Source organism: Mus pahari, chromosome 3, assembly GCF_900095145.1.
Source record: "Mus pahari chromosome 3, PAHARI_EIJ_v1.1, whole genome shotgun sequence".
In the NCBI taxonomy this organism is placed as follows: Eukaryota; Metazoa; Chordata; class Mammalia; order Rodentia; family Muridae; genus Mus; species Mus pahari.
This window is the reverse complement of record NC_034592.1, coordinates 147,191,547-147,204,089: the sequence shown is the minus strand read 5'-3', so window position 1 is coordinate 147,204,089 and position 12,543 is coordinate 147,191,547. Positions and strand designations below refer to the sequence as shown.

Genomic DNA, 12,543 nt, shown 5'->3' with positions numbered 1-12,543 from the left:
TGGCCTGTAGTGTAGGACAGTGGCCTGTAGTGTAGGACAGTGGCCTGTAGTGGTGTAGGACAGTGGCCTGTAGTGTAGGACAGTGGCCTATAGTGTAGTGTTCTGTGAATGGAGAGAAGACCCATGTCCCAGATTAACCAGCACAGCTGTCACCTGCGGAGCCTAAGCATTCTCCCCAGAGGACGCCATGGTTTTCCATGTGTTCAGAAGAGAGGGCATGGGTAGTGAGGAGTGGTGATCAGGCCTGAGACCGGGCGGCCAGTGGGGAAGCTGTGGTGTAATGCTTGCTTTTTTTTTCCTAGAAAGAAGAGGCCGGATCCGGTGAGTGTGGGGCCCTGGGCTGCTGATGGGTGGTGGGTGGGACAGGAAGTGAGGGCTCCTGCTGTTTCCCCTTTTTCTCTCTCTGACCTCTCATTATACCTTCCCAGACCCCAAAGCTGAGCTCTTTCCCTTGCCCGGTGTGTGGCCGTGTTTACCCCATGCAGAAGAGACTAACACAGCACATGAAGACTCACAGCACCGAGAAGCCACACATGTGCGATAAGGTGGGCGGGCCAGGCAGGGTTGGGGCGGGCCAGACAGGCCTTCCTTCTCTGGGCCATCCCCATCTGACTCCACCTTCCCCGCCGCCCTCAGTGTGGAAAGTCCTTTAAGAAGCGCTACACCTTCAAAATGCACCTGCTCACACACATCCAGGCCGTTGCCAACCGCAGGTGCGTCCCCACTGGAGGTTCGTGGGTTAGGGAGAAACCCTTTGTGTTTCTGAGCTCCCCTCCTTCAAATTGCCTCCAGATTCAAGTGTGAGTTCTGCGAGTTTGTTTGTGAGGACAAGAAGGCACTGTTGAACCACCAGCTGTCCCACGTGAGCGACAAGCCCTTCAAATGCAGCTTTTGTCCCTACCGCACCTTCCGTGAGGACTTCCTGCTGTCTCATGTGGCTGTCAAGCACACAGGTCAGGCCAGCCTCCAGTCCTTACACCCTCATCAGAGTTCAGCTCTCTTTGTCCCTCTCAACAGCCCAAACCATAGATGGACTTTTCCTTCTGCTGTAAAGGGACTCCTGTGCCATTACCTCTGTCCTGAGCCCAGTGCCAGCAGCTTGCTTTCTCTGACTTAGTTACGAAGGAGGGAAATGGAGGTACCTACTCTGTCTTAGAAAGATGACCTTGGGCTGGTGAGATGGCTCAGCGGGTAAGAGCACCCGACTGCTCTTCCAAAGGTCCTGAGTTCAAATCCCAGCAACCACATGGTGGCTCATAACCACCTGTAACAAGATCTGACGCCCCCTTCTGGAGTGTCTGAAGACAGCTACAGTGTATATAAATAAATAAATAAATAAATAGTTAAAAAAAATCACCATATTGGGCTGGTGAGATGGCTCAGCGGGTAAGAGCACCCGACTGCTCTTCCAAAGGTCCTGAGTTCAAATCCCAGCAACCACATGGTGGCTCATAACCATCTGTAACAAGACCTGACACCCTCTTCTGGAGTGTCTGAAGACAGCTATGTGTGTAATTACATATAATAATAAATAAATAAAGCTTTAAAAAAAAAAAAAAAAAAAGATGACCTTGAGAATGACCCCTGGTAGGAAGGCTGTATATAGAAGTAGCGCTGGTCCTTTCTGTTCTAATCCACCAGAGGGGACAGCAGTGTTTTTCCAAGCATGGTAATGACTTATGCTAGGAACCCCTAGGCCCTCCTAGAGGCTGTGTGGGTGCAAGCACTCCCTGTGCCCATAGGCGCCAAGCCCTTCGCCTGTGAGTACTGCCACTTCAGCACTCGCCACAAGAAGAACCTGCGCCTTCACGTACGATGCCGCCATGCCAACAGCTTTGAGGAGTGGGGACGGCGCCACCCTGAGGAGCCCCCCTCCCGCCGCCGCCCCTTCTTCTCTCTGCAACAGATAGAGGAGCTGAAGCAACAGCACAGTGCGGCCCCTGGCCCTCCCCTCAGCTCACCAGGACCCGAGGTAGGCTGGAACACAGCACACACAGTGGGAACAGGTGGTGTCTCATTTGCCTGTGTCGCTGTGGTGGACACCCGCCTGGTTAGAAGAGGGTAGCTCTCCAGCACTTGTCTAGACAACAGAAACACCTACAGCAGTAGCTGATTATTCTTAGATGTGAAACAGTTGGAAAACTCAGTGGTACTGAACTGCTGACAGGACCTGACATTGGTCTTTGTGGTCACCCTCATGGTCTGGCATAGCTGCAAGAAACATGGCCAGAGCAAAAGGACTGGCTGGGAGATGGTAAGGAAGGTGCCTGCTGTCATCCACCCACGCAGTCTTCGTCCGTGCCTGGAAGTCCTGCTTAGTTAAGCGGCCACCCTTTCAGAGTCATGAATGTCTGACTGAAAAGTGTAGACCTGTAGATGGGTATGCTGCCCTCCCTACTGAAAGGAAGTATACTGGTGACAGGAAAGATGGGGAAGGTGCTTGTGAGGTGGCTTGGCAAGTTGGGGTGTTGTTGCCAAGCCTGATTTGGATCCCCAGGTCCTGTATGGTGGAAGTGGAGCACTGACTCCCCAAGGTTTTTCTGATATCCATATGTGTGCTCTGGCAGTCATATGCCTGTATACATACACATACCACATACACACAAAATAAAATGACTTAAAATTAAAGAGGAGGATGGATTGGATTTGGGGTAAGCAGACTTGAGATGAGCAGCTAGTGTTCTGTCGTGGGAGCTCCCAGCAGCCCTGGGAAGATGACCACACTCAGTTCATGGGCTCTGGAGTTAGCAGTCTGAGGTCAGGTTCCAGCTCTTCACTTTGTGAGCCTCACCATTCCACTGAACACTGAGCTGGTAAATACCTTTCAGAATAGTATGTGAGATAAACAAGGGATCGGGAGGAAATGATGACATCAGATGTACTTGGTAAATGTACTTCTGGCTATCCCTCTCAAACTTGACCCATTCTCCTCCTCAGGCCCCCCAAGAACCAGCACCTTTCCAGTCCCCTGAGACTCCCCCACTACTCTGTTCTGATGCACTAGGTGGCGCCACAATCATCTACCAGCAAGGTGAGCCTTGAGGAAGGCAGGGTTAGGGTAGGAACATGACCAGTGGCATTGGGTGCCAGGTGTCTAGCCTGTTTTTAAGCCCAGGTTCTACCCCACCCAGGAGCCGAGGAGTCCACTGCAGTGGCCACTCAGACAGCCTTGGATCTGCTGTTGAACATGAGCGCCCAACGAGAGCTGGGGGCTGCGGCCTTGCAGGTAAGCACCTGGGACTTCCCCACCTGCGCTCCTCTATTGACCGTGGAGGAAAGGAACGTAGTGACTCCAACCTACCCTGCCAGCCTAAACTTGAAGGGACAGGCTTATAGGGCCAAGGTAAGCAGTCTTTACCAGTGCACTCTAGTTTCTAGTGACCATTTGTCTTAGGCTCTCTTCTGTTGCTGTGAAGAGACACCATAACCAAGTCAACTCTTATAAAAGAAAGCATTTAATTGAGAGCTTGCTTACAATTTCAGAGACTAATTCCATGCACTGAGTAGTAGCTGAGAACTATATCCTGATCTCCAGCCTTAGAGAGTCAGAAGGATGGTGACAAAGCATTCAGATAGCTAAGCCTGTGGGGGCTGTTCTCATTCAAGCCACCTCACAACTGTCGTGCTGAGGCCGTGTGTTGCTGTGCAGTTCCTGTGCTCTCCTTTGGCATGGTCTCTCAGTGTCTACCATTCCTGTGAAGCTCCTGTAAGGGGCTAAAGCAGCTTCCTTCTATACACAACCTGCGGCAAGAACACTCCCAAGGCTTTGTCTAGTTCAGTGGCAAGGCCAAAGCTCTCTCTTTGCACCATCTCATACCCCACACATCTTCCCCAGTTCATCATTATTCTTCCATATCTGCAACCTAACCCATCTTCACAGCCAAACCCCAGATGTTCCTTTAAGAATAGGCTCACTGCTCTGCCCCTCAGTGATCTGTTGTGCAGGATGTGATGCGCAGCTTGGCCACTGTGTGCAGTGTGCACATGTCATTCTTCATAATGTTGTGTCTCTCAAGAAGGATGGAGGTATAGTTTATGATCCGACTTCATAATTCTGTTAAGTGCAGTACAGAGCTGGGCATGTGTCCAAAGGTTCAGTCTAGATCACCTGTTTGTCTCCTGTTCTTTTCTGTGAGTTGCTAGGTCTTCGTTACAGCTTTGCAAAAGCATATTCTTTGAATATGAAAGATGCCTACCTCTCATGTAATTATTGATAATGTCCCCTCAGTGTTCTGTTGTCTCCTTTAATGTCATGGTTTCTTTTGGTTGGTTATGGTTACAAAAATCTATGTACATTTTGGGTTTTTTGAGACCATGTTTCATGTAGCCTTAAATGCCTCAAATGGCTTTATTTAAACTCTGATCCTAGTGCTTCTGCCCAAGTGCTGGAGTTATAGATATGTGTTTGTCACCACACCTGGCTATGGATTTTCTCAATGGTTTGCCACTCGTCCCTCTACCCCAAGGTGTCAAGGTCACAGTGCTGCTATCTTGGGCCTTGTTGTGGAGGCCACTCTGTACTTTGTGAGGTGTTTAGTAACATCCCTAGTCTCCACCAACACATGACAGTACTATTCTCCATATGTAGAAGGTTGGCAGGTATTGCTACAAGTCCTTCCCAGGTCCATTCCTGCCCATCTGTCTGTATGTCTGCAGTGTGCCACTGTGTGTGTGTGGTGGGGGTGTCTGGAAGTGTAAGGGGGGTTAGGCTGTTTTGTGGAGGACAGGGCCGACAGGGCAGAGGGAGTTTCTCTGTGTAACCCTAGCTGTCTAGAACTTACATTGTAGACCAGGCTGGTCTGAAACTCAGATCCGCCCACCTAACTGTGCCTTTGAGTGCTGGGGAACAGGCATGTGCCACCAGCCCAGCTGCAAAAGTGTGTTTAAGGAAGGACTTGGAAGCCGGGCGTGGTGGCGCATGCCTTTAATCCCAGCACTCGGGAGGCAGAGGCAGGCGGATTTCTGAGTTCAAGGACAGCCAGGGCTATACAGAGAAAAACCAAAAAAAAAAAAAAAAAAAAAGGAAGGACTTGGAATTTGTAAATGAGAGGGGACAGCAGAGGCTCTGGTAGCATGGTGAGCTTTAAGACCCCAAGAAGGACCCTTGGAGAGCAGCTATGTTCCAGAAGTGCCTGTTGGCATCATTGCAGGTGGCAGTAGTAAAGTCAGAGGGCATCGAGGCAGAGTTGACGTCTACTGGTGGGCAACCTTCCCCTGAAGACACCACTCCACGGGTAGTGACACTTCATATGGCAGAGTCAGGGAGCAGTATGGCAGCTGAGAGCCAGCTAGGCCCATCTGACCTACAGCAGATTGCCTTGCCATCTGGGCCATTTGGTGGGGCCAGCTACAGTGTCATCACGGCATCCCCAGTAGAGGGGAGGACATCAGCCTCGAGCCCACCTTACAGGTAATTCCACCCCTTTCAGCCTTTAATAGGGGTTCCCCACTCCAACCCAGTTAGTAGGAGGCAGAGTTCTGGATTGTACAGAGTGACGGGCAGCAGGAGACTGTCCTGTGTAGGATGGAAGCTGGCATTCTTTGGCCATTAGCTGTTCTGGGAACTTGGCACTAACTAGCTCCTACAAGATCCAGGTTTCCCTGCTTTTACAAATGAGGGAACAGTCTAGTGAGATGAGGCTCTATACCTTCCCCTCCCCTAGTGTAAGTCCCTGTGCAGTTATGTGAACTGTATGCATCTGTGTGCACCATGTGCATGCAGGGGCCTTCGGAGACCAGAAGGCATTGGATTCCCTTGGGCCTGGAGTTACAAGTGGTTGTGAGCTGCTATGTGGGTGCTGGGAACCAATCCTGGGACCTCTGCAAGAGCAGTGAGTGTCCTTAGGTGCTGTACTCTCTTGCCACCCTCCAACTCTTATGGCCTGAGCATTCTGAACAAGTATGGGCTCCCATGTTGATCTGCTGCCTGACCCTGTGCTTGGCTTCCCTCTGCTGCAAACCTGTGACATGTTTCTCCACTCACTCAACTCTTTAGCCATCCCAGGAACTCTGACCTGTGCTATGCTGAGGGTCAGGAGCTTTGAGGCAGCCTCTGGTCAGGTCTCCTTAGCCAGGGTCCTCTCCTCCTGTCCCTTTTGGCCAGCCCTGAACCCCTGGAGTGCTGTCTTCCTACCAAGGGGAATGAGGGTCACCCTTTAAGCAGGGTGAATCATTGAGTTCTTGGCAGCCACTCATGAAGACAGCGGGGGTCCAGGTTTGAGCCTACATTAACTCAGACTTGCTTGGTGAGGGGTGATCCTTTTCTGGAACCCCATCTCATGCCTCCACTGTGCCCTCAGGGAAGAGCCTCCCGGGGAGGCAGCCCAGGCTGTGGTTGTGAGCGACACTCTCAAGGAGGCTGGCACTCACTACATCATGGCAGCTGATGGGACCCAGTTGCACCACATTGAGGTGAGCCTTGGGAGTGGCCTTCCTACCCAGTGTCCTGCCTCTGCTCCTCCTCAGCATCTCATGCTGTCTTTCCTACAGTTGACTGCAGATGGCTCCATCTCCTTCCCAAGCCCAGATACTCTGGCCCCTGGAACCAAGTGGCCCCTGCTGCAGTGTGGAGGGCCACCCAGAGATGGTTCTGAGGTTCTGTCTCCAACAAAGACCCACCATATGGGAGGCTCCCAGGACTCCTCCACCCCACCCCCTGCAGCCAGCCACACCCTAGGCCTGGTAGTACCCCCCTCCCCACCGTCTGCAGCAGCTTCCTCAACAAAGAAGTTTTCCTGCAAGGTGTGCTCGGAAGCCTTCCCTAGCCGTGCAGAGATGGAGAGTCACAAGCGGGCCCATGCTGGGCCTGCTGCCTTCAAGTGCCCTGACTGCCCCTTCAGTGCTCGCCAGTGGCCTGAGGTCCGGGTAGGTGCCCCCCACCATGCCTGTACCTTCATGTCTGTGGCCACTCATTTGTATAACAACTCTTTATTGACATCTCAAGTCTGGTCCTCTGGTCCCCTCTAGGGTCAGAGGTGACTGCAGGAGTCCAGCTCTGGGAGCTCTAGGGTCAGAGGTGACTTCAGGAGTCCAGCTCTGGTCCCCTCTAGGGTCAGAGGTGACTGCAGGAGTCCAGCTCTGGGAGCTGCCTGGTCAGGAACCTAACCAGCCATAAAGTGACTAGTGCCAGACTGTTCCCAGTGTGAGGGCAAGGAATGTAGAGCAGGGGCAGCAAGGACAAGAGGAGGAGCTAAGGAGACACCAGGTGATGAGCCAGAGAGGGAGGCATGAAGAAACAGGACAGCTTCTGATGCCTTTCTGGTGCTGCTTCCACGTGCCAGAGGGTTTCCAGCTTCCAGCTCCAACCCAGTGCCGGGTCTTCTGAGCTCTGTATGGGGCCAGGGCCTAGAGCCCCGCTTTCTGGTGGGAAAGCTAAGACTCAGTAAAGCTGGGCTGAGCCCTAGCATGCAGAAGATCCTTCCCCAGCACCTCTAAGTTAATAAACAGAGCCACAAACTGAGACAGAATTGACAGCACAGCCTGTGGCTTCTCTCTTTCTGTCTGTGGTAGACCAATTCCTATCAGGTCCATGCTTCTGGTCCTCACTGACATATGGGTTTAGATTCCATGGAGACGGTTGCCTTCCATGCTGACCCACTGGTACATCATCTCTACCCTGTTTAGGCTCACATGGCACAGCACTCAAGCCTGAGGCCACACCAGTGCAATCAGTGTAGCTTCGCCTCCAAGAACAAGAAGGATCTGAGGCGGCACATGCTAACACACACCAATGAGAAGCCTTTCTCATGCCACGTCTGTGGGCAGCGGTGAGGCTGGAGATGGCGAGGAGCAAGGGACTTGCATGCACACACCTGGTAGAGCTATTTGATGCCCACTCTTCCCTCTCCGCAGTTTCAACAGGAATGGGCACCTCAAATTCCACATCCAGCGGCTACATAGCATCGATGGGAGAAAGACTGGGACTTCTACAGCCCGAGCCCCAGCCCAGACCATCATCCTCAATAGTGAAGAGGAGACACTGGCCACACTACACAGTGAGCTACTCCTAGGCCACAGAGTGAACCATTTGGGTCCAAAGACTAGCTAAGGAACCCCAGGGATGGGTCAGTCAAGTTTTCCCTAACCCCCTTAATGAGTTCCCTTCTCTCTGCCCAGCTGCCTTCCAGTCCGGTCACGGGGTTCTGGGTACAGAGCGGCTACAGCAGGCACTGAGCCAAGAACACATCATTGTGGCCCAGGAACAGACAGTGACCAATCAGGTAAGACCAAGGTCTGCAGACCCTGAAGAAAGGGTGGGACAGACAGACAGGCTAGAAGGACTAGAGAGTTGCCTCAGAGGGTTAGAAGCGCTTGCACAAGCACATAACAAGCGAGGTGTCTGCGTGTCATGCTCCAAGAAGGGTGGAGAACAAGCAAAAAGTGATGATGAGCAATGCTTGGCACCCTGCTGAGCCCCGACCACCATGCCAGGTTGGGGCACACATAACACCAAAAACACTGAATATGAGCACATGAGCTCGGTAAAGAACTGAGGCTACTCCTGCCTTGACAGGAGGAAGCTACCTACATCCAGGAAATCACGGCAGATGGCCAGACAGTACAGCATCTGGTGACCTCAGACAACCAGGTAACCTCTTGTCCCCTAGGCCATTGTCCATAGCTGTGTCTTTATTCTGCCCTTACTCAGCTCCCACTGAGTGGAGCCCTAGCAACTGCCTCCTCCCCCTTTCTTAGGTTCAGTATATCATCTCTCAGGATGGTGTCCAGCACTTACTGCCTCAGGAGTATGTTGTGGTCCCTGATGGCCATCATATCCAGGTAGGCCAGGCCTGGGGCAGGGTGGGGTTTGGAGGAAGGCTGCAACCTTCTATTATAGGATCACTGGCAGCTTCCTATCTCTAGGTCCAGGAAGGCCAGATCACACACATCCAGTATGAGCAAGGTACCCCATTCCTGCAGGAGTCCCAGGTAGGGTCCCTGGGAGCCCAGGCAGAGCTGGGGTAGTGAAGCTCCCGTGATGGCTCGTCTTACTGGCTTCTTTCTCTAGATCCAGTATGTACCTGTCTCCCCCAGCCAGCAGCTTGTCACCCAGGCTCAGCTGGAAGCTGCAGCACATTCCGCTGTTACAGGTATGGACTGGACACTGCCAGCCAGGAGCCTGAGGCAAGGCCTAGCTCTTGGAGCCTCAGGCTTACTGTGCTTTTCCCTCCCCGGCAGCGGTGGCTGATGCTGCTATGGCCCAAGCCCAGGGCCTGTTTGGCACTGAGGAGGCAGTGCCAGAACACATCCAACAGCTGCAGCATCAGGGCATCGAGTACGACGTCATTACCCTCTCGGATGACTGAGCCTCAAAGGCCCAACGTTGGCTGATCATGGATATCGGGGCCGGCTCTCCTGGAGACTAGGGAGTTTCCTGTCCTACTTAGGGCCTCCAGATACTGGACAGTTAGTGTCCCTTGACTCCAAAGGAGCCAGACCTGTGCTCTTGGGGGGCAGCCAAGGGCTCCAGCCAGGACATGCCGGGTGCCTCAGCCTGCTGGCAGGCTTTGGGAGAGAAATTTATTTTTGTTTTGATGGACCCACTGGCTCCTGTCTCAATAAAGGGACCAGAGGCCAGCCCTTGCAGCTCTCTTTGTATATATGCTAATCACCTGAGCCAGGTAGGAGCCAGGAAAGCAGGCAGAGGCTCCTGGCTCCACAGCCAGTGAGCAGTTGCAGTCTGGGCCAACCAAGCCAGGAGAGAACTGAGCTAGTGAGAACCCTGCTTCCTCCATGGGCTCCCTGTCTCCAGGGTCTCAGAGGGCAGGTAGTATATACCCTGAAGCCTGCAGTGCCTCGAAGGCAACACTTCCTCCTGAGCAGATGGAAAACAGCTATCAGCCTGGAAGTCTGGTGTGGGCAAGGGCTGGAGGTATCCGGGCAGGCTCAGCTATAAATAGACTGAACTCCTCCATCCTACTGAGCTCAGGTAGACGCCTCTCGGGATTCAGTACTATAAAGACCTGTGGATGGATATGAAGGCCTGGGTACCTTGATAAGGGGCACCTAGGGAGTGGTCACCGAGGCAACCACCCCAAGACCCTCACACACTCTTGGGGAGTTTCTGTATTTCCTTTTACAAATGAAACGAGGCAGCAACAGGGTCAGTGGGGCTGGGGAGGCACGGGCCTATTTACAAGGGTGAGAGCAGGGAGGGGGAGCCCTGGCAGAGCCGTAATATTCCTATGTCCCTGGCAGCTCAAGTCCTGCTGCCACCCCAGGGGAGCGCCCTGAGGACTGAGTCCTAGCTTCTGTAACAGCACCCCTGGAGCTCCTCCTCCCCGCAGGATATGTTAAGTGGGGTGAGGCTCTCGACTAGGGCCCTGTTCCCGGCCTGAGTCCCGGTCCTTGGCCTCGGAGGAGGAAGAGGAAGAGCTGGAGCCGTGGCTGCGGCCCGACTGCTTATAGGCAGCGGTGAGCTCCTGCAGCCGCTCTGGCGTCGGCCCCCACTTGGCGAACCCGGGGTCATTCTGCAGGAAGAGCACTGCCGTGTTGTGGACGGCCTTGTAGTGCATTTCCTCCCTGTGGGCAAAGGCAGCTGCTCAGGGCAGGGACAGACTGGGCCTGCCCACCCAGCCTACCAGGCAGACCTGGCTTCCTTCCCCTGTTGCCCCTGTTGCCCGGGCACCTACTTCTTGCAGATGTGCTGGGAGCCACTACGGTACTCGTGTTCAAAGGCAGGCAGGACCAGCTGGTGGCGTTTGAAGCGGCTCTGCTCCATCCTGGTGAGCGCTGGTGTGGGGGGCTCCCGCCACTCCGGGATGAAGACAATGAAGGACAAGGGTTCTGCTGAGCTCTCTAGCAGTTTCTGTGGGAGGGACAGGACGGGGTAGACATAAGCCGCTGCCCCAGGAGGCTTGCGATTTTGCCTGCCCCGTCAGTTGGCAGCACACCCACCTCGAAGTGAGAGACCATAGCATCCATGAGCTCCTCGCAGAACGGAGGGTTGGCCTCAAAGGAACCACTCAGCGGGGTGAAGTCCAGGCAGGGCCTAAAGAAAGGTGAGCATTGTAGCCCCACCAACACCCAGTCCCTCACGCAGACATAAAGGATGTCCCCATCTCTAAGCAGCCCTAGTGTGGACAGTCGCACAAAGAGATGACCACAGTTGGACCAGAGGCCAACATTCTTTTAATTGTGCTGGGACAAGGAAATGACCTTGTTCCTCAGATAACCAACCTGAGAACGGAAGCTACAGGCTAGGTGTGTGTGCTTGTGTCCACTAAGTTGAAGAAATAGTCTAAAGCCACCCCAGCAGAAACCACACCCAGGGCTTCCCCAGCTGCCCAGTATGGGCCTCTCCTTCTTCCACTGCTGTCTCCCTACAGGGCAGTTTATCTGGTCATGTCATCTGTGCTCCTCGCCCTGCTATTTTATAATCTTCACACCCCTCCCTGGAGCCCAGGGTTCCTATTCCAAAGCTAAGCCAGGTCATGGAGAAGCCCACAGGCCAGCTTAGGCAATGTCTGTTACAGGTTTGCCCCTGGAGCCACAAAATGGAGGCCCCCAGTGCTTACATAGCATGTCAGGGCGCATGGCTGGTAAACCGTTAAGAGTGGAGTTACCTTCCAGACTGCCCAATTCCAAAGCCACTATCTCAGATGAGACGTGTGCCCAAGAGGACATCTTTATGGTAGAAGGGGCCCAGGAACTCAGGGTCTCACCCTCGGGAGCCAAAGTAGCCATCTGTGTCAGGGAAGGCAGAACAGTACTGACGGAAGTAGCAGTTGAGGGGTGAGGCAAAGCACTCGAAACTGACACCAAAGAGTCGGTGGAGGGTCTCGAAGACGTGCACTGGCAGTGACCCCTGCAGACCAGTCCCCTCATAGAGGCCCACGCCAAACATCATCTGCAAATTAGCCTTAGTCAGCACGAGGCTCCGTCTACCTGCTCCCTTCCAAGGGAGTCCTTTGTGACCTTAGGTCTGTACCTGATATCGGCGGAGAAGACACCAGACTCGAGGCAGGAACCTTTCAAAGGCAGAGTCATCCACACAGCTATAGCGGTAGAGGAGCCACTGTAGACAGACAGACAGACAGGGATGCAGCAGTGATCTCATGACCAGATCACTGACTGGCCGGCTGATGAGGGTCCGCTCAAGGACAATCCCAAGCCTGCCCCACTCACCAGTTTGCTGAAGTAGCTGCGGCTGACCTTGACCATCTCCCCCTTATAGCGGATGCAGACCACACTGTTCTCCACGTGCATCTCCACACTAGGCATGGGGGGTGCCGACACGGCCAGACGCACTGGGTAGCAGTATACCAGGCGGGGTTCCAACTCTGAGGCCTCCACTTCCTCTGTGGACAGGAAGGATGGAGAAAGGCTGTCCACAGTGGACAGCCTCCAGTACCCTTATGCAGTGCTCAGGAAAAGAGACTCAATTTCCGTAACAAAGGAAACAGCAAGGTTAAAAAAAAAACACCACAAGCCAAGCCTTTAATCCCAGCACTCGGAGGCAGAGGCAGGCGGATTTCTGAGTTCGAGGCCAGCCTGGTCTACAAAGTGAGTTCCAGGACAGCCAGGGCTATACAGAGAAACCCT

The 12,543-nt window shown here is 53.6% G+C and overlaps 2 protein-coding genes across 2 annotated transcripts in view; one reads left to right on the top strand and one right to left on the bottom strand.

Moving 5' to 3' along the window:
* The window catches only part of Znf335 (zinc finger protein 335), a 20,960-nt gene extending 11,384 nt beyond the window's left edge, over nt 1-9,576 (top strand). Inside the window, exons 11-28 of the mRNA XM_021193813.2 lie at nt 303-321; nt 429-545; nt 637-713; nt 793-953; nt 1,743-1,972; nt 2,938-3,031; nt 3,132-3,226; nt 5,151-5,410; nt 6,300-6,411; nt 6,490-6,864; nt 7,624-7,766; nt 7,852-7,994; nt 8,116-8,219; nt 8,513-8,587; nt 8,695-8,778; nt 8,863-8,928; nt 9,008-9,089; nt 9,178-9,576. Of these exons, the coding sequence (XP_021049472.1) occupies nt 303-321; nt 429-545; nt 637-713; nt 793-953; nt 1,743-1,972; nt 2,938-3,031; nt 3,132-3,226; nt 5,151-5,410; nt 6,300-6,411; nt 6,490-6,864; nt 7,624-7,766; nt 7,852-7,994; nt 8,116-8,219; nt 8,513-8,587; nt 8,695-8,778; nt 8,863-8,928; nt 9,008-9,089; nt 9,178-9,305 (2,365 nt within the window). The 3' untranslated portion in view covers nt 9,306-9,576. The remainder of the gene's footprint in view (nt 1-302; nt 322-428; nt 546-636; nt 714-792; nt 954-1,742; nt 1,973-2,937; nt 3,032-3,131; nt 3,227-5,150; nt 5,411-6,299; nt 6,412-6,489; nt 6,865-7,623; nt 7,767-7,851; nt 7,995-8,115; nt 8,220-8,512; nt 8,588-8,694; nt 8,779-8,862; nt 8,929-9,007; nt 9,090-9,177) is intronic.
* A 474-nt stretch (nt 9,577-10,050) lies between these two features.
* The window catches only part of Pcif1 (PDX1 C-terminal inhibiting factor 1), an 11,949-nt gene continuing 9,456 nt past the window's right edge, over nt 10,051-12,543 (bottom strand). The window contains exons 12-17 of the mRNA XM_021192309.2: nt 12,127-12,299; nt 11,930-12,016; nt 11,664-11,848; nt 10,897-10,990; nt 10,632-10,807; nt 10,051-10,521 (exon numbers count right to left, since the gene is read on the bottom strand). Coding sequence (XP_021047968.1) covers nt 10,293-10,521; nt 10,632-10,807; nt 10,897-10,990; nt 11,664-11,848; nt 11,930-12,016; nt 12,127-12,299 — 944 coding nt within the window. The 3' untranslated portion in view covers nt 10,051-10,292. The remainder of the gene's footprint in view (nt 10,522-10,631; nt 10,808-10,896; nt 10,991-11,663; nt 11,849-11,929; nt 12,017-12,126; nt 12,300-12,543) is intronic.